Below are 20909 nucleotides of genomic sequence, written 5' to 3' on the forward strand. Positions count from 1 at the left end.
ATTAGAAACATTATGTCAAATTTTTAGAGCTGCAACAAAGAATCGATTGTCAACTATTAAATTAATCGGCAACTATTTTGACAATCGATTAATCGGTTTGAGGGATTTTTTAAGAAGAGAATGTCTAAATTCTCTGATTCCAGCTTCTTAAATGTGAATATTTTCGGGTTTCTTTACTCCTCTATGACAGTAAACTGAATATCTTTGAGTTGTGGACAAAACAAGACATTTGAGGACGTCTTCTTGGGTTTTGGGAAACAACATCAACATTTTTCACAATTTTCTTTTCCAAATAACTAATCGATTAATCAACAAAATAATCGACAGATTAATCGTCAATGAAAATATTTGTTAGTTGCAGCTCTAGTTGGGATTTATTTGCTCCCTATATTACTGATAACAGTATAGTTATCCAATGTGAAGCTCATTAAGAGAAATTATGTCAGCCAGACTGTTTAGGCTTCATGTGTGATTTTAGTTTAAATTAGGGCCCTCAGAGTTAACGTGATAACGCATTCCCGCAAATTTGTTTTAACGCCACTAATTTCTTTAACGCATTAACGCAATTGATCTTTCTGAGGTCGTAGCAAACATTGATTTCCAATAATGAAGGAATATATACTGTACATGCAGTTGTATAAAGATATCATATTTTTTCACTCCCATGTTGATAAGAGTATTAAATACTTGACAAATCTCGCTTTAAGGTACATTTTGAACAGATAAAAAATGGGATTCATTTGCAATTAATCGCGATTAATCACGATTAAATATTTTAATCGATTGACAGCCCTAATCTAAATGCATTGAAATAATTGACTATGTAATCAAATTTTTAAATCTCTCTCTCATTACTGAATTAGTCTTTTTGTTCGTCAGACAAGAAATCTGTTTGCAGAATGGTTCTTATTCTCACAGTTTAATCAAAGACGTCCAGCAGCGTACAGTTTTCTCACGGCTGATCACGATAAAGGAAGTCTGCTTTATACAGAATACAAATTTATGTTGCAGTTTGATTGCTCCCAACACAAACAAAACAAGGCAAGAAAAAGGTTGAGTAAATGAATTTTTATTACACTTTTGGACTGTTGTTTATGTCGACAGAAAAGCAGTGAAAGTACAGATTTAGCAATCCATAACATCTAAAAAACAAAACAGAAAAAAGAAAGAAAGAAAAACCATAACGCCAGTGTTTCCACTTAGTGTATTTACCAGCACAACAGGACATCATGTTGCAATCCGTCAGGGTACGAAAACAACTTGTGATTTTCAAGGACTTTGTTTTTGCAGAGAATCCACATTCAACAAGCATCCTTTCTTTTTCATATATTTACTCTGTTGATCTGATCTGGCTCGTCTGTGAAATATGAGCAAGCGATGCATAAAGCACCCGAGATGATGCCGATGATTTCCCAATCTGTGTTCATGGAATGCAAACAGTCTTATTATGTACAGCAGATTCACAGTAACAGCACAGAGACGCACGGGAAGGGAGGGAGGTAGGGAGTGAGGGAGGGAGGGAGGGGCACGAAGGGGCCATAAACTGGAAATATTTCAGTTAATTCTGTAGCTCAAACTGGGTGAATATGGTCTCACTCATAAAACACATAGTGAACATTTGTTAACATACGGGAACCCAGATTTTTAGTTAGTTATGTGTGTTATCTTGTGATCAAAACCACAAACATGGTCCTAAGGTGAAGTGTGTATATATACATACATACTGGCATTTCGCTACAGTAAATCTGATTACACTTATTACATGTATGCAATTTAAACACATGAAAGCCAAATTTTCATTCAAAAACATTTGGAAAGAAACGTGTCTATTAGTGTTTTGTTATCATCACAAAAGAAGCAACAGCGGTGCGTTCACTCTCTGGACAGCCAGGTTAGGTTAGATCACTTTCACATTAATAACTGATTCATCCATTTTTCAATTAACAACCCGCCGGAATACTCCCGACTCAGTAGCCCCGCGAGATGCTTAAGACTTAATACGTTACAAATAATAACACTGTGGTCGTATGCATACATACAATAGTCAGGATGTGCCCACACAGAACAGTGAACGTCTGCACATTCAACATTCAAAGTCCTTACAATACATTTATACTGAGAATGTCCGCACACTCGAAACAACACCCATTACTTAGGTCCATATTATAGTCACAGTATTTCCAAACATGTTAATGATACTTAGATCTATGTATAAATCATAAAAGAGACAAACCACTTCCTAATTTCTCCAACGCTTGTTTCCCATTAGAGAAACATCTTCCTCCTTCATTGCAGTAGGTCAATCCAGGCGCTACAGTAAATGATGGGCGATGTCATTTACACAAATAACATCTGCATATCATGTTAAAAAAAGTTGATGTAGGCCATTTTAGTTTTTGGAAGTGATACACTCCTCTGGTTACACACCATATAACCAGAATTGTGTTAATATTCTCTGTGTGCTTTTACACATTTGTTTGTGTGTATTCTCAAGCGACTTGCCAGGAAATCCTTGTAGCTGTTTAATATGTCACCGTGAAACAAAAGCCAGAATACTCAGCCGTGCTCAAAATAACGCAGGACGTCGAGATATAAGAACTGTGAAATGTTTGTTTTTTTGGCGGTAGTGTGGAATATTGCAATCAAAACATGAGTTTACTGAATTGATTACAGATAATGATACAATAATATTTAGCATTTTTTATATCCCAATCTTCCTTCTCCCAGAATGATCCTTCCAACAACATCTTTCTTTTTGTCTTCACATTGTCGCACCTCTCCCATTTTCTTCCAGTAGTTTAGTTTATCTTCCATTTGTCTGTATTCCAGTGTTTCTTGTTTTAGACTTTTAATTTGCTTTTCTTTACTAATTACCACATCAGCTGTCCTAACATCTCTAACACCTGTCTAACAGCTCCCAATGTCTCACCCTTAAATACAAAAGAGGACACTGGGCTTTACCCTAATAAAGATCCAGTTTTTTCTACCTTGGTAAAAGCCATTTCAGCACTGCAGAAATGAAGCATTTGAATCCACATGCTAACAGTCGATTAGCATTCATTATGATTCTTCATTTTTATTTGAATGTGTCTGAATATTTTGTTTAAATATTTGCCTCTTGAAGCTAAGGAAAGACTGCAGATGTGGGGATGACGGCTACAGAGCATTTGGAGTTGGAAATGGGGTCTAATTTTGTTTAGATATTTTTCATTTGTAGTTTTTTTTTTACTATAGTGCTACAGGAATATTCCTATTTTAACTGGGATACTTTTCTCTGGGTGGGTCTACTTACAGGTTTTGGGGGTAGTGGGTGATGTAATCTTACATTTACTCAGGTATTTTCCTCTTGGAAGGAGGCACCAGGTGAGCGGGCAGATCCGATGGCAGTTCATGTCCCTCCAGTTTCACTTTTATCAGGTGATTGGCCAACGCAAACTCCTCATCATCAAGCATCCCGTCCTTGTCGATGTCTGCCAGCTTCCAGATCTTTCCCAGCACCGTATTGGGCAGTTTTGACTTCACCATCTCCCTCTTGGCGTTGGCTCCCGTCACCTTCCCGTTGACGGGGGACAATGTGTAGAAAATCTCATCGTAAGCAGGTTTGTCTCGAGCGACGACCCACTCTGCTTCGTCGATGCCTTCGCCGGCTCCTTCGCCGTACCCGTGGCCAAACGGGCCGTCCATAGTGCCGTCGAACGCGCCGCCCTTCACAACTGGGTTGGGACGCTGGGATTCTTCTTGGCGAACCAGAACCATTAAGCCAGCGATGTCGTGGGCCAGCATGTCATCCACTGCTTCCAGGAGTTTAGGTTTCAGAGGCTGGAATTTGTTGAGATCCTGACCTTGGAGTAGGTCCTGGAAGAGACAATACAAGTTTAGGTCTCATCTTTCTAATCCTCTATCTATAAATCTACATTCCTTTGCTCTTTCCAGTTTACCTGCATCTTCTTCAGATTAGGAAAATCTCCAGGTGATATCTGATGCTCGCGTTCTATGCGTTTGTAAATATCTGCCAGACTGCCGATCAGTTCTTTCTTCTTGTTCTCCTTCCCGAACACAGCGGGCATATCTTTCTTCAGTGCGCTGATGATGTAGGCGTGGACCTGCATTGTGAGAGTGAAAGCTCATTTACTCAACAGCAAATTAACTGGGACATCAAGTCGGCCTCTTTAAACAGCCAGTATTTAAAATTAAAACCCTCAAGATTTCAGTTCTGGTTGCTAATGCTAAGAAAGTCTTAATGAAAGTCTCTGGGTTACTTTTGAAATTACGTTTTTTCATCACTTGGAGCAGGAAACCATTTTGAGCAGCTACTCTCTCGGAAATACAACGGAAGAAGAAAAGCATGTGCATCTGTTTATATTGTTCATTTTATGACTCTAATGTTGCTATGCGCGTACCTAGGCAGAAATATTTCAGAATTTTGTCCAGTAGCTACATGCATGCAGGGCTGTAGTACTCAAGTCCAGTCTTGGGACTACTTTTTTTTAAGTCTTGCACTTGTCTTGGTCTTGTGCCTTGTTGGTCTTGGGCTCGGCTATTGAGAACTGATTAAGTTGGCTGCTGATTTGGGATCAGTTGTACAGAACATTGCCTGATGACATGATTTAGTTTTAGTTTGATGTTAGAAGATAGATCAATATTGTTTATAGATAGATTATTTCTGTACATCCCAACTCCTTAATCACTATATCAACACTGGAAAGACACTGTCAAGCCTATTACAGTCTTGAACTGGACTCTATTTGCTCTGGACTCGGTCTTGACTTGGTCTCGACTGCCTTTGGACTCGGTCTTGACTTGGACTTGATTAAGTTGGTGTTGACAACAGCCCTGCATACATGCGTCATCCACCACTGAATGCAAACCACTATAAATGCCATAAATAATATCAAATACTGGGCTTGATATGATGAAAATCTTAAGGAGTATGACTTTGAACAGTGACCTGAAGTGGATGTTTTAACTATTTACTCATCATGAGACAAAAAAAGTCCACCCATTAGGTCTCACGGGTTTTACAGAGCTGGACCACTACCATCAATTTAAATGAAGGAATATTTAAATGGCAGACATCAATGAAGAAAATCATTAAATCAACTTAGGACAAAGGATTTAACAATTTCACTCATACTTGCAGGTTCTTTGTGTTTTATCATTGTCCCGTTCTGTCATGGTTCTCATATTTTTTTGGGGATAAGATCTTGTACAAAATGCCTCACAAGTAACATCATAAGCCGCAGACTGCTTCAACCCTGCAGCCTGGGGACACTTAACTCTCCTTTAACCAGACCAATAACACAGTAAATCTCTCGGATTACCTTTGCTGACATTTGTTTTTAATATTCAACACAAACTAAACACAGCACAAGTAATAGGAAAACCCATATTTGTGATGTTGCTGTGGTGATATGTGTGTGCGTTTCCCCGAATCCACCTATTGTCCTTGAAGCTCTTCACAAAATAAAAACACACCCTATCAGCTGTCAGACAGGAAAAATGCGATCAACTCACAGTTTGATAAATCTGTGTGTGTTTGAGTGTGTGCACGCGTACATCCTCTGCGTTTCCTCGAACTACAACGGGTAGCGGCCTGTCTGCTCTCATACCTGACTTCCTGTCCGGAGAGGAAACAGGAAACAATTCACTCAGAGGAAAATAGCCACATTTGTCTGGCTCTATTGGTTCTGTGACAGCGACAAGCTTTTTCTGCCAAGGTTAACAGCTGGACGGGGCGGGGAGAGCGAGTGAGTGATGGGAAAGAGTAAATAGGAAACACACACACCTGTGCTTAAAACTCTAAACACGTCAAATAACATCCCCAGACAAAGAATCACCTCTTCCTACTGTTAGCTACAGCTGTGCCATAAGCAGATTCTCCATCAGTGAGTGTCACTTGTGCCTTACCTTGGCTAGTCTTGCCCTTTTGATCAGATCGTTGAGTTTTCTAAGCGCTGCGTTTCTCGGTAAAGACTGGATGTCCTTGAATAAGTCCTGCTCCTCCGCTTCGAACAGCTTCCTGTTGTCTGGAATCAACAGAGGATGGGACCAAAATGACCCGATGTAGACACGGATCACCTGTCAGTGAGGGAGACGGACAGAAAATCAACAAGACGACAAAAGTAGACATCAAAGACACAATCCAGCTAGTAGCTCTCATTTTTGAAAATTTAAGGCAATGAGCAAGCAACCACATTGATCAGTGTGTTAGTAAATAACCAACAATATACATGAGCGCAATATACATGAACGTAATGGACCTTTAGATGACAAGACACCTACTTCATTATGTATTATTTTAAAGAGGACCTATTATGCTTTTTTTCAGGTGCATACTTTTATTTTGTGTCTCTACTTTAACATGTTTACATGCTTTAATGTTCAAAAAACACTTTACTTTTCTCATACCGGCTGTGCTGCAGCGCCTCTTTTCACTCTCTGTCTGAAACGCTCTGTTTGAGCTCCTGCGCCCCCGTGAAAAGCTCAGTCTGATCTGATTGGTCAGCTGGCCCACTCTATTGTGATTGGTTAACCAAATCAAACTCTTCGGTCTACGCTCAGGCTCCCCTCTAACTAATTTAGTTTGAGGGCGTGCCAAACTAGCCGCTAGGCAGGTATTATGCTAATGTGTTACTTGGTGACATCACCACGTTACAGAAGAAGAGGCAGGACTTCAAGCGAGGCGGTTCAGGAGCAGTGTTTCTGTGGAGGACAGTAACTACCCTTGGTGTGGACTTTGGGATTTTAGGACTAAAGGAAAGGAAAAAAGCACAAAAGCATAATAGATCCTCTTTAAAAGGGAAAAACCCAAATTTCTCTCTTGAAATTAAAACTCAATTTTCAACAAGGAATTTTAGTAGCCAATTCAATCATTTTAAAATGTATTATTTTATGAAGATGATATTAAGACATAAAGAGAGGTGCTTTATACCAACGACAAGCCTCAGGACGACCAGTGGGTGTTGGAACTTTGCCAGTAAAGCCTGATGGAGCTGTGGTTCCAGTATTCAAGTGTCTTTATATTGCATTTCCGTTCATATTTCTAATCCGCATTAATAGTAACCAAGGTTTTCTGGACATGCACAGACCTACACTTGCCGATTGCCACACGCTCTGCCTATCTCAGGTTTACCCTGGGCTTTCGCCCAAATTTGGCTTGTCTGGCAACAAACACCAGACGAGATGGTGGGAAGCTTTAAACCCAAACTCCTCATGTTTACTATACCTCAGGGGTGTTGACTATTTTCCCCAGTGACCACATCAGGGCACCGTACACTCTCATCAGCTGCTGGGTCTCTATCTGGTCGGCCTTGTTCAGCACAACCCTGGCAAAGACAACACAAGAGAGAACAGCGCTGACTGTATTGTGTGAAAGCAAAGAGCTGCTGACAACATAATGTTGATATAAATGCAGAAAGAGAACAGCTATTCATGTCTCTGTTGTCTAGAATTGGATATGTCTGTAGGTTAAGCGACCCTGCAGTACCTGATCTTGTCTTCATGGTTCTTCAGGGCTTTTATCACCTCTGAGAACTCATCAGAGATGTCCAGTTTGTGGGCGTCAAACAGTAAAATGATCCTGTCCACTCGCTCTGCAAACCACTCCAAGACAGCCGCAAAGTCATAGCCTGAGAGGAGGAAGAGGAGGACATAATTAAAGGTGTATCCTTTTACTTCCTGTTTCTTTGCTCCCATCCCATAACGGTGTTAAAATAGCATTAAAGCGAGACATTTGAATGTCATTCTAGTTTGGAGGTACAGGCCAGTCCACTGAGTTTTAATGATGATGTTCAACACTATGACCTGAGCTATGAACTGCAACCGATGTTGCAATATTCCCAAGAGGGATCTATTACGATGGCTTCAGGTCATAGAGGAGGCAATAAGAAGGACGCCCATATTACAACATGCTGAGAGAAAAGAATGTGTGTTTACAGATGGAAGCGGTCCGGCCAGGGTTCAACCAAGTGGCTTTTTAAAAACTAAATAATGAGGAATCAGTGATATTTTATTGTCTTATTTGGCTCTGATTTGTATTTGTGTGAAGTTGCAATCATGGCAGTAATGAATGTACAAATGAGTGAATGAATGAGCTAATGCCTCCATGATTAAGTCTGTCAGCAAAAGTACATCAGTGCCTCCTTTGACTTTCTATATTCAAGGACAAAACTGAAGAAATTCCACAGTATATGAGAGGAGAACAAAGAACAAAAGGACAGAACGAAGGATTAGTGAGCTAAAGTTTCCAACCAACACTGAAGGACGCGTAAGAGATTCAATGGTGAATCTGTTACAGCTGAGATTACGGGATAGAAGGCATTTGCTGTCAATTGATAGTAGGAAGAAGCTTTATGTTAATACAGTGAATGTCAAATGGATTTTCTGAAGAGCTATGTTTGTGATAGATTTACTCCCTTCAAATTACAAACTAAATCTACAAGCTTTGCTCACATTATCGTTTCTAAATCTGACTCACACTGGTCCACCTTCCTTCCTCACTATACAGGCTGTGATAAAAACCCCACTTTATACATACTCGCTTAACTGCTGCTATTGCTACTGTGGCTGCACTGCTGCTCCTCCCAGAAGAGGAACAGTTTATACTCAAGGTGAATTATTCCCACAATAGCTATGCACATTATATTTGTACATGTATATTTATTCTAATGTTAAATCGTAATGCTGACATGAAAGAAAACGGTAATCTTTCAGACCCAATTAATGTTGTTGAGTGTTCAATAATTCCTCACTGGGATGTGAGCAAAAGTTCAGCAGCTGTAGCAATAAGTATGTAAAACATGGAGATGTGTTTTAGCTGTCTGAGAGGAGACAGAGGGCACAAAGCTGTGGAGGGTTAAGATAGAGAGAGATAGATACCTTGATATTTTGAATTTTAGTGGATTATTCTTCACAGGAAGCACTTGTCACATGATGTGGGGAAAAGCAAGACTGAAGTCTAAAGCTCTACTTTCCCGACCTGGGATTTGCAATGTACATAGTACTGTGAAAGCTATATTAGAACACTATCGTAGAGAGGCAAAAAATATGAAAATTGTCCTGACAGTGGTGGTACTGTATAGTAAAGATGAGGGGATCACAAATAAACAAATAGGGTTATTTTTGAGGGACTCTTGAATGCTAGGATTGGGAATCACCAGAGGCCCAACAGTACGATATTATCACAATACTTAAGTCACGATACGATCTTATTGCTATTTTAAACATTAACGTGATATGCTGAGTATTGCGAGAAGGTAAATTGTGATATATTGCGATTTATTACCTTTTTTCAACTGCAAATTATGCAGTTTGTCAACATCTGTTTTATCTAATAAGATGCAGTTTTCACTCTGTTCATCTCAGAGTTTTCATTCACATGTCTTGAGGTCAGAGGTCAAGGGACCCCATTGAAAATGACCATGCCAGTTTTTCCTCGCCAAAATTTTGCTTAAATTTGGAGTGTTATTTTAAGGTTCTTCCTGACAAGCTAAAATGACGTGGTTGGTAACAATGGATTCCTAAGGTTTTCTAGTTTCATATGATTCACTCTAGCTTTAAGACTAAAACGCATCCATTAGTTCTTGAGGCCTTTGTCGTGGACAAAAAAGGTTGGTCAGGGGGAAATTGATCAGATGGTGGCAAAAGAAGAAAAGTCAGAGGATCACCAAAAACAAACTATGGTTTGTCTTCTGGGGATGACTAATATAAACCTCACTGCATCTGGAAAGTAATTGTTGAAATATCTTGCTCTGGGAGAACCTGAAGGAAACTGACACTAAATGTGTACAAATCTGACTAAAATATCCAATTGGCTAGTTAGCAAGATATTGTTTTCCCAAACCATGTGACAAGAGTTTAGTGAAGAACATGCAGCAGTCCATAAATTCTTCAAAGTATCGCTTTAATTAGCCTGTTTGCAGCTTGTTGATGCCCATGTTCATTATTATTATCTACAATACCTCCATAAGGACATCTATGTAGGCAGCTATAGCCTGACTCCTCCTCTGGACACACACACACACACACACACACACACACAAATAAATACAGACATTGATGAAAAAAAAAAATGCAACAGAATGGAAAAAAGTAATAATAGCATGAAGACACAACATACATATGAAACATGGAAACATATACATGACATGCAACAAACTAATGGATGGAATTGAATGGAAAGAAAATGAACACACACAAACAAAAGCTCCACCATACACACCAACACACACACACACACACACACACACACTCACACTCTCTGTCCCCCGAGAAAACACAGCTGTGCTGACTCAGTAACCTGTATTTTTTTTTATATCCAACAGACAACAGCAGGGTCACACCTCACTGTGCCGTTTATTTGGTTTGACAACACGTTCACGGAGCACTTTGACCGGACAAATAGAGAGTAGAATAGAGGTGATGTGGGTCTGATTCAATTAAACTACTTCCAACTATAAATCTGAAACTCTGTAGGCGCTGACAGAGCGTTCACTCTGTTGTTGCTCAACAGAAAAGCTGCAGACGGAAAAGTTCTCATGACAAACATTAATCCAGACCCAACCCTGCTATGAAGTCATGTGCTGAACTCAGTGACCAGAATATGTTCCTTGTTCTTATTTAGCCTTTGGAACTTCACAAGCATTTTTATATTTTATCAAGTCAACACTCTGAATTTTTTAGTTTTTGGAACAACGGAGGAAATACTGCCTCGAGTTGGGATGGGAATACAAAAAAAAACATTGCATGAAAAAACTCATTATCAAAGCATGAGAAAGTAATATTGATGCTCGTCATGGCCTTTATATGACAGCATATTAGGGCCATTGTAGGTGAAAACAAATAATTATGGAGCCGGGGGAGGGTGTTAATATTTCGAGAAAAAACTCAGAATTTCTGTCATAAATTTACGAGAAAAAAACTTGGATATTCTGAGAAAAAACTCACAAATTTGCAAGATTATAGAGTCGTAAATGTTTGAGAAAAAACTCAGAAAATTGTGGAGTACAGAAATAGTAGTAGTGTGTTAAGTGTGTTAATCGCTTCACATTGCAAGGTTGGATCAACCTCATCACCCTTATGCTTCAGTTAAACACTGTGGTAATGTCAGCGGCCGAGTGCAAATTATATTATTATTATATATACATTATATATTGTAGCGGACATTTATCCATTCATATCTGTTTATTGGGGGCCGGGTCGAGGGGGGCAGGAAGCTAATCGGTGTATTCCATACGTCCCTCTCCCCAGCAAACTCTAAGGACATAATTCACCATAATCTGTGGTTCAAACAAGCAGTTATGTTATGGACCTTTTCTGTGATGTTTTCCCTTCACACTGACACAGTGACAGTTAAAAGCGTCAGCGTGTAACCATGGTAGTGTGTTCAGAGTAACGTTTTAAAACGGTTGATTTTTAGTGTTAGCTGTGCTGAAATAAAAGACACATGCCTTCGTGTTGTCAAAGATAGAAGTTGTTCGTCTCTACTTTCCTGTAAATTCTATAATATTATTACATACTGTATGTTCATAAAAAAAACATGAAGGAAAACGTGTATATGCATCTTTCAGGACCTTTGCTTCGCTCAGTTTTCCCAGTTTTTTTCCTCGCAAATTTGAGTTTTTTTCCCGTAAATATACCCCTTTAATCTCAGAGAATATCCATTTTTTTCTCATAAATTTATGACTTTAAGCTCAGAATGTTACCCCCCTTACCCCGGCTTCATACATTAATTTTTTTACCTACAATGAACATAATACGTCATTGCACCTTTGCACGTATATAAGTATAATTTATTTTGGGAGCAGGTAATTTTACACAAATAAATGCCTACAAGCAAAGTGAAAATAGGGTTTTCATTGAACCAGAATCTGCTCTACATGCAATCAAGCCCTGTTATGGCCAAGTACTAATCTATTGGTACTGTTACAGTATTGTTTATCGACAAAATCATCATTACAACACAACATATTTAGTGTTCAGCAGCAGGATCAATGCCAGCACCCCTATGTTTAGTCTGTGTTGTTAAATCATTCAAACTACTTTCTTTGTGATACTGTCTGCATTCAATGAATAATGTACTGTGGGGAGAGTTGGTAGAAGAGACACAATCAATGTGGGCCCTACTTGGCATAAGAAACATTCAAACAGTGCAAAATGAACACTAGAGAACAAACCAGGGGAGAGAACGGACAGACAGAGGAGCAGAGGGGAGAATGGATGGGCAGTGTAAGAAAGAGTGGGTGAATGTGGGAAAGAGTAAATTATAGCTGTCTTTCATTATCCCAGCTCTTTTGTTAATGTTAGCGGTTGGTATGGCAATAGCAGCATTTAGCTTTGGGAATGCCAGCCATGCCAGACACATATCAAACTGTAAGAAAGCCGGGAGGAATTCTTGTAAGTCTTTAACTTCTCTTCAGACTGTAGTCTCTGCATTCGACACCGCGGCTGGGATCTGTCCACTGCTGGTTCACTCATTTCAAAATGTAGATAAGAAGTATAGAATCATATAGCTCTATTTGGTTATTTCATCTTTTCATTTGTTGACTGGAGTTTTTTACTTGCAAACGAATGTTCAATTTTAGAAAGAGCTGGGTGTCAAGAGATAAGCACCAGTGGAGGACCAAACTGAGATGAATGGGTTTTTGGGTAAATAGACGGGATGCATCAATAAGAAATGTCATCATGAAATTAAATGGCCATGTGACACTCTTTTACATTATTTTTAAAATTTTCTTTTACATAAAAGTTGTTACAAGTCATAGAAAACAGCTGTGCAATAAATGCACACCTGCATCACAGTCCGAGACATTCCTCTGGTATCTTTTTTTACCATCATTTTAAAATAAATACAGTGTCTGACTTTGCGATATGATCATTAGAAAAAGATAGTGTCTTGGTTACCTCAGTTTTTTTTGACAGGAGTAAGTGTAGTTAGCATGATTAATGCATCACGTCTCCAGTGATGCTGGGGGTTTCCACAATGTGCAGATGACATATAGAGCTGCTACAAATAACATGTCAAATATAGTCACTGTGTCTATGGAAGTATGTTATAGCCTCATCACAGTAAAACTCACTAAGGAATGAAGTGTAAACAAATGAAAATCTAACAGTCCCTAGAAAGCTTTTATGATTCTCTGGTTGCATTTTGTGTTCAGCAATAACTTTTAAAAATAGTTCCCGCAAATACTGAATTTTCTTTTTTTTGAGCCAAAGCTAAGGGGGGAGGAAAATATCGAATATTGTGATATTATGTTTTGTGATACTGTATCGATTCTCAAAAACAGTTTACAATACTTTTTTTTTTTTTTGCAAAGAGATGTGGTCTCTCAAAGTAGTGCTATGATGTTGGATGTTACACGGACTGTGATAAATGCAAATGCAGATCCCACTGTTCTGATTGCATAAAAACTATTTTTCTAAAACCATTTTTACTCCGATTTTATGCATATGGCGGTGTGTTCTTTATACTATGACAGTTTTCGTAAAACTAGATTTAAAAATCGCAATGTATCGCCTTGCTTACAGTGTCGTAAAATATCACGATATATTGAATCGTTCCCTCTGTATCATGATAAGTATCGTATCGCCAGATTCTTGCCAATACACAGCCCTCGCCGAAGCTTAAGCGTAACTACTCCAACTAAAGTCCTCTTAAATGTGCAGCTCAATCTGCACAGTGTTCAAAATGTTAAATCTCAACTGTGTGCATGTGTGTGTGTGTGTGTGTGAGAGAGACGGAGACAGAGAGCACATTCAAAGCTCATCTTTTTCTCGCTGCTTCCTGTTCTTTGAAATGAATGAAGCATAATCCTCCTGATAGCTAAACGCTAAAATAAACACACACACATCCAAAGGAAATGCTGACATTGTCATTCAGAGTTCAGCGGGACTGGTGGGGCTGCAGCTGAATGGGTCCAGTGAACGAACACTGACACACACACACACACACACACGCACACACACTCATTAACATAAACAGAGGAAGATAAAAGAGTGTGTCTTTACCTCGACTGATTCTCTGTTTCTCTCCTGACAGAATCCCTGGTGTGTCAATCACACTGATGCTTTCCAGCACTGGGTTAGGCAGCTGGGCACACACAAACCTAAAACACACACACACACACACACACACACGCACACAAGGGTAGGATAGTATAGCATAGGAGAGGAGAGTTAAAAGAAACTGGACAGAAGTGTAAAACGTTTCAACAACAAACATCGTCCTACACCAGACCTCTACCTCCCTCTCTCCTCTATCTCTCCGTCTCCAGCTGGATAAATACTAACAGGTTAGCGGTCGTCTTCACTGCGAACCCCCCTAATCCCCACTGACAGCCAGCGTTTCTTCTGTCTTCTTTCAGCAGTGGTGGGCCTTCACAGCGGGGACACTACTGCAAGAGTAAAGACTTTTTGGCACTTTTCCTTTTCCAGAAGGATGACTCTGCAAAGATGACTGTGCCTCTTTCTCTTTCTCTCTCTCTCTCTCTCTCGCCAGCCATAAAAGAGAAAAGCCTGACCAGTGAGCAGAGGGAAATTCAATCACACAGGAATGTAGAGCTGTGGTGTGGATTCTCACTAGTACTCTCACTCTCCCTTTCTTCTCCACTCTTTCTCCCCCCCTACGTCCACATACTTTCACCACGGTGTACCACTTTTGTGTTTCCAGAGATATCTGACAGCATCTGCCATCATTGCATGTCATCTGAAAGTGTGCAGCAAGTGTGTTTACCTGTTGAGGAATGCGTTGCCAAAGGCGTTCAGCTTTCTGAAGGGCTTCTTGGGGTCAACCACCAAAGCGTTGCCGGGGATGACTCCCTCCATGTCGCCGTGCATCACCGCGATGAAGGAATCCGTGGTGGGTTCGGGGCCGATCCGCATGCCGGGAAAATCCTGCTCCAACAGGTAGCTGTAGGAGAGATAATATGATATAGCATTACACAAAACAAAGGCAAGAGACGAGATGCTTTTGATGAACAATCCTTCCAGAAGATGCTATCTGAGGCGATGAGCAATAGTGCAGAGGGCATTGTGCAGCTAGCATACTGTAACGCCACATTACAAGGGGTTAACATGACTTTAGAATAGAGTTATCGATACCAGTGTCGGAAATGCGTCCAATACTGCACAAAATTCGGGATCGGGTATCCGCGAGTACGCAAGTCTATGCACCATTCCGATACCAGGGTTTTCGCCAGGGCTGAGATGATTTGCCACCAGGCCAAAACATCAGGGAATTATGTATTTTTAAGATGTTTTTTAAACTAAAATGTGTTATACAAGTAGCAAACTCCTTTAAGGAATAACTCCGTAAGTAGGTTGTGTACTTAACGTTAGCGATGGTTGGTGTTTGCGGTCGAGAGAGAGACAGACAGAGACGCGAGGGAGGGCGTGTGTGTGTGACAGAGTGACGGTGAGATGAAGTCAGCCGTAACTAGCTGTGCAGTGCAGTGTGTGTACAGTTCAGGCTGTCAGTGAATAAATGCTACAACTCCTCAAGACACAAGCCAAGTTCCCGTGTCTTGTAGCGTTTTTCCATACATGACTCTGCGAGTCGGCCCAGCATGGCAGGGATTTACGTCTCCAGTACAACAGAGCTACAGGGCTATGACTAGTGGTCTAAGGAGCGTCAGTAAAACGGTGATGAACACATTTAATTTCCGATATTCTTCACAATAAGAGTGCCCCCTTATATTGTTATTTAAAAGCTTTTATTATGAAGCAGCAAAATCAGGAAATGTTGGTTTTCAGCTTCAGCAGCAACTTAACGCGACTCCTATGCAGCTGAACGCAAAACAGTAAAATAAGGTTGATATTTGAAAGTACAAACAGGGAAGCAGGAGATTCAGTTAGAAGCTACAAAAGTACATCATATCACATTCATACATGGTTAGCAGTAAACAGCTGTTATAATAATGAAAATAACTATGTTTTTTTATCACGCTGGTATCAGATCGGTACTCGGTATCGGCCGATACTGCAAGTTCAAGTATCGGAATCGGAATCGGGAAGGAAAAAAGACCTTAGCATCCACTTATTTAAGTATTTTTCTGGGAGGAAAATTATGTTACTGTAACTGCATTACGCATTCATAGAATGACATAGAATGTATACAAGTTCAACCATTATCTACTGAGTCAACAAGGGGTAATTCTCCACTTCTACCACTGCTTGTAATTGGCCTTACATCAGTTATATCATTCCTATGCGTTGACTGAATCCCTGCAGTCATCTGTAGGCAGCAGGGCAGATGTGTGCTACATCTGCAGGCTCTAATTTGAAAGAAGTGCTGCAGTGTCTGGAGGGTAAGAAGCAATTCAAAATTCACCAGAAAACAGGCCTGACTTGAATTATAAACTGCTGGAACAAAGATTAGGGGAATTTTACATCATCAAGGGCTGAATGGATGCTGGAGCACAAAAGAAGCCACTGCTCCAAAAGCAGCATGAAGTTTCATTTAAGTTTGTTGTTGTTGTTTTGGGGTTAGTTGGGACAAATATGGAGATGTTTGACCAACAGTAAATGACCAAACATTTGCAGGATGGTGAGGTTTATTCAACCACAACAGCATGGTGGCTACCGTCAGCAGTGGCGATGACAGCATCACACGCCTGGACTGACATGCTGCAAACTGATATAAGTGGACATAATGATAAAGAAGAGAGCAAAGCCCTCAGCCACAGCTGTAAACCTTGGACTCACTCAAGTGATCCTAAAAAACCTTAAAACGCATTTCGAAACTAGTTTTGGAGATGCCAAATAAGGCTAAAATTAAGAATATTCAGACTGGACTAAGAAGATGAATCTGTACAAGAATGTGGTTGAGCTCTCCTGGAGCTGACAATAAGAAATATAGCAGCTTGCCAGACGCTTGTTGTGCTTTACTGATGATGAAAAACAGCTGAATGAAGTGAAAAAGGTTCAGACATTAGCGGTATTATGTTCAACTTACAACTGATGCAAACTTCTGACCTCATTTGTAACTGTTGCTATGTCAATACAGCTGACTTACATCTCATATGTTTTACGTGTAAAAGGTCACAGATCCTCATCTGTTAATTCAGTGACATCACAGGAATGAAGATTATTATTCTGTTGAGTTTCACAATCCCAACAATGTGAACGCAGGCCATAAAAAGAGATTTAGGCAAAAGATTTACAACTGTGAGTGTGGGATGTGTATGCATTTTAACTGCAACCAGATGTAAGGATGGGTCACTTATACATCTTCTCCACACACACCTTTTCAGAGGAGTCAACAGTGCCTGGTGGAGCCATCTCTGCATGTGTCTGTGTAGTGTGTCTGTCGGTGTGGGGGAGGGTTTTGCAATGCGTGTGCATCCAGCAGATTGTATTTTCCAGATCATATACTTACTGTGTGTATAATTCACACGTCAGCTCACATCATACCATTTCATTTCTCACATTCTGTGCGGTATGCTGTCAGTGAGATTATAAAACTGAAAATTCACAGGCTTCACCAACCCCATAGACTGTATATAAGAAGTGGACGTAGTCAACGTGACGTCACTCACTGGTTTGTGGACTGCCGTTTTGAAGCCTCGAGTTCGGCATTTTGGGCGTTGCCGTCTTGGTTATTTGCAACCAGAAGTGACACGAGGTTGGAGCTAAGTACAACGAACGCTGAATAAAACATTTTCAGGCGACCAAAAGAGGTTATAATTAACTTTCATGAACTGAAAACACACTGTGAAAGGGTCAATCACAAGGTAGCCACGCCCTGCTTTATGGTCTATTTGACTCTAAATGGGACCATAATTTACTAAATGAACATCATGGTGTATTGAAGAAGACTTGAAACTAGCGATTGAGGCCATAAACTCATGTTTATAATGTTTACTGAGGTAATAAATCAAGTGAGAAGTAGGCTCATTTTCTCATCAGACTTCTTTTTTTGCAACCAGAGGAGTCGCCCCCTGCTGGCTAATAGAAAGAATTCAAGTTTAAAGCACTTCAGCATTGGCTTCACTTTACAGACCCGGAGGTTGCCCACTGACCCACAAACTAAAAGTTACAGTTTGTGAAATGTAAAGCCTTAAAACCTAAAAAATCACCTTGAAGGAAAACTTGGATTCTGGGGTTTGATTTGCTCTTTGAAAACCTCAGTAAGTAAAATTTGGGACAAAAGTGGAAAAATCAATCATTTTCAGCCCCAAAATAAAGACCGGCTCCGATTACTGACCTCTGAATAACCGCCGAAGAAGAGAGACTACATTACCCTCTACAAGCATCTCTTGTCTCTCCATTCATTTTCTCTTTCTTTTAGCTGCCAGACAGACATTCACTCACACATTATGACTTTTCTGTTAATCACATCAAGCCATACATGATGTAAATAAACATCATTATTGAAACTTTCCCTTGTAACATTTCAAAGACCTGCACTCCACCCACATCCAGAGTCTGAGACCCTGTGATATGAAATGAAAGAGATGCTACCCGAGGGTTACTCAGCAGTTTTTGTACATTCTGCATCCTACTGTTACAATGTCGGCGGTGTGTGTGTGTGTGTGTGTGTGTGTGTGTGTGTGAAGGGGGGGGGATCAGGCTGCTGACTGGTGGGTGTTGTCGTCCGTGAAAAGAGTAACAAAACGAGAGGCAGAGAGTATCAGTGAGAGACAGAAGAGGAAGAAGAGAGAGCAGGGATGTCTGCGCTGTCCTGTCCTGTCCTGTCTTATAGCAGGAAGTTGCTAACAGCATCCTCTCTGGCTTTCAAAGGCCACTAATTACCCACTATGCTCTGCAAGAGTGTGTGTGTGAGTGTGTGCGTCCGAGGAGCAAGTCGTTAGTAGCAGTCCTGCAGTTCAAAAGAGGCCCAGCTGCTAACATCTCCCGCTGTCACACTCACACACATATACCAGAGATACTCCAGGTCAGAAAACACTCACAACTCTGAATATAGAACATTATTAAAAATACGTTTACATACTAAAATATCTCACATACTGTTTTAGCATGTATGGAATTTCGGACGCAACAACCAAAATCTGACTTTAATTAAAGTCAGACGTGCATTTGGCGCCCAAAATGACTTTAAATGACTGATGAAACTATCATTGATGAATGTACGACAGATGTGACATGACATGATGTCTGTCATGGTAATAAAGCGTACTTTAGTTAGTTATAAGCAAGCAAACACTGCTTGTGCTTGACTCTTAACCGAAGCAACAAGCTGTGTTAAGCTTACATGGCTAATTCTAATCTCCACCATATGTTGTTTTATAAACTAGGCTCCAAGAACAAACCCTGAAGTGAAAGATCTAATCATAGGCATAAACAAAAACATGGATATACACAGGCCTCATCAGGGAGAGCTGCAGTGCCAGGCAGTACTGCCTCCATGAAGTTGGCATGCCTGAGTGTGTGTTAGCTGTCATATTAACATGTTATGGATTCAATAACGATCGCAGAGGTGTGGCTCCTAGCAGATCAGCTGTGAGCGTGACGACTGATCTCTCATATTGCTCTTCATGTTTTTTTTTTATTGTTTTCTATCCCATGAGCTCTTCTTCCTCACTCTAAATGGAAAAAAAGCTTCACCAGTGAAGTCAAGAGAGGGAAATGTCAGTTTGGGTGTGTCGACCTCTCCCTTTCTATCTTTCTGGTGGCCTCATGTGTTTGTGTTTCCATATGAAGCGCTTCAATATGTGTGTATGCGTGCTGTTTTCTCTCACCGTATGAAGCTGGTCTTGCCGGTGGAGTACTGTCCCACCAGTAAGACCATGGGCTTGTTGTCGAAGTCTGCATCCTCCAGAGCCGGAGAGTGGAACTCGTGGAACTTGTAGCCCTCCTCCAGCGGCAGCAGTTTGGTTTTGTAGAGCTTCTTCAGTCCGTCGCTGACGGTCTGAAAGACTTCTGGATCCTTCTTCCTCCTGTCGTCGGTTCCCAGCCAGCTGAACATGGTTGCTGGTTGCTTTATTGTAAAAGCCTCCTATAGGCTTATTGACTGACAGGTTATTGAGCTGAAAGGTCTACAAATCTGTTATGCCCTTGAGGGATTAGGGATTTCCTCACATAAGATAAAATAAGAAGATGAAGCTAAGATCTAATGTAATTATACAAAGAAATAACTTAGTGACATATGTTGTTTTCTAAAAAAAAAAAATCTATTTAAAAAGTCTGTTTTGTAAAAATGAAACTCTAAGATATCGTATTACACCAGTCTCAAGAAAAAACAAATATATATATATATATGTATGACAGTTAAAGTCTGTCTGTCTTCACTAGAATGGGTGTTGACTGTTGTTGTTATTGATAACATTAAGGCTTGGTCTGATGTTATATTCAGCCCCAGTTGAAGGCTATTTTGATTATATCTTCTATCTTAAAAAAAAACATCCAAATTGATGTATTTTTTTTAATCAGAATTTAAACCTGACCCTTCTTCAAATGCACTCTCATCATCATCATCGAGTCCATCAGTCCTCCCAAGTCCAGGCCACTACTTGTCCTCCTGGGCCAAAAAAACAACAACACTGCATTCAATGAGTTTGTTTTTGTTTACCAATCTATTTCACTAAAAAAAAAAAAAAAAAAAAAAAACACTGCCCAGAAAAGCAAAAGCCTAAATCATTCCGCTCATGCACAACATCACATTACCGCTATTCAATGTAGTCCGACAGCTAGCAGAGCAGAGGAATCCCAGAAATGATGCACCGAGCTGCAGCTGTCAGAGCGCAACCACCGCTCCTCTTCTTCTGCACCACAAAGACACTCAAACCTCCTCAGGACCAGCAGCTATTTCTCTTAAAAAATAAAAGAGTAACCTGTTTCTTGCTAATGCTAGAGGGGTTATTTGACTGTCACAGCACGGTGCTGAATGTAGCAGCAGCTGATGTCCCTGCAGCTCAATTTAAATGCCGAGTCGAAGGAAACCGGAGCCCGGC

The 20909-nt window shown here is 40.3% G+C and overlaps 1 protein-coding gene across 2 annotated transcripts; it reads right to left on the reverse strand.

Annotated features, from left to right (window-relative positions):
• Window positions 1–1055: 1055 nt before the first annotated feature.
• Window positions 1056–20909, reverse strand: ehd3 (EH-domain containing 3). 2 transcript variants are annotated; one of them, XM_074614818.1, is made up of 9 exons: window positions 20623–20909; window positions 19698–20476; window positions 14732–14908; window positions 14008–14105; window positions 7487–7628; window positions 7226–7325; window positions 5908–6078; window positions 3939–4103; window positions 1056–3855 (listed from the first exon to the last, which is right to left on the reverse strand). In XM_074614818.1, the coding sequence occupies exons 2-9, from the start codon at window positions 19922–19924 to the stop codon at window positions 3328–3330; spliced, it is 1608 nt and encodes a 535-aa protein (XP_074470919.1). In that variant the 5' UTR covers window positions 19925–20476; window positions 20623–20909; the 3' UTR covers window positions 1056–3327. The 2 variants fall into 2 exon arrangements, with proteins under 2 accessions (XP_074470919.1, XP_074470917.1); XM_074614816.1 differs by having other exon boundaries at window positions 19698–20906.

Source organism: Sebastes fasciatus, chromosome 18, assembly GCF_043250625.1.
Source record: "Sebastes fasciatus isolate fSebFas1 chromosome 18, fSebFas1.pri, whole genome shotgun sequence".
NCBI lineage: Eukaryota > Metazoa > Chordata > Actinopteri > Perciformes > Sebastidae > Sebastes > Sebastes fasciatus.

Bases quoted from the DNA above. Each gene is read 5' to 3' on its own strand.
- ehd3 (XM_074614818.1), bottom strand. From the start codon at position 19,924: ATGTTCAGCTGGCTGGGAACCGACGACAGGAGGAAGAAGGATCCAGAA. The intron at 14,106-14,731 runs GTAAACACACTT...TGTGTGTTTTAG, and splicing joins GGCAACGCATTCCTCAACAG to GTTTGTGTGTGCCCAGCTGC. The intron at 3,856-3,938 runs GTAAACTGGAAA...TGTCTCTTCCAG, and splicing joins CTAATCTGAAGAAGATGCAG to GACCTACTCCAAGGTCAGGA.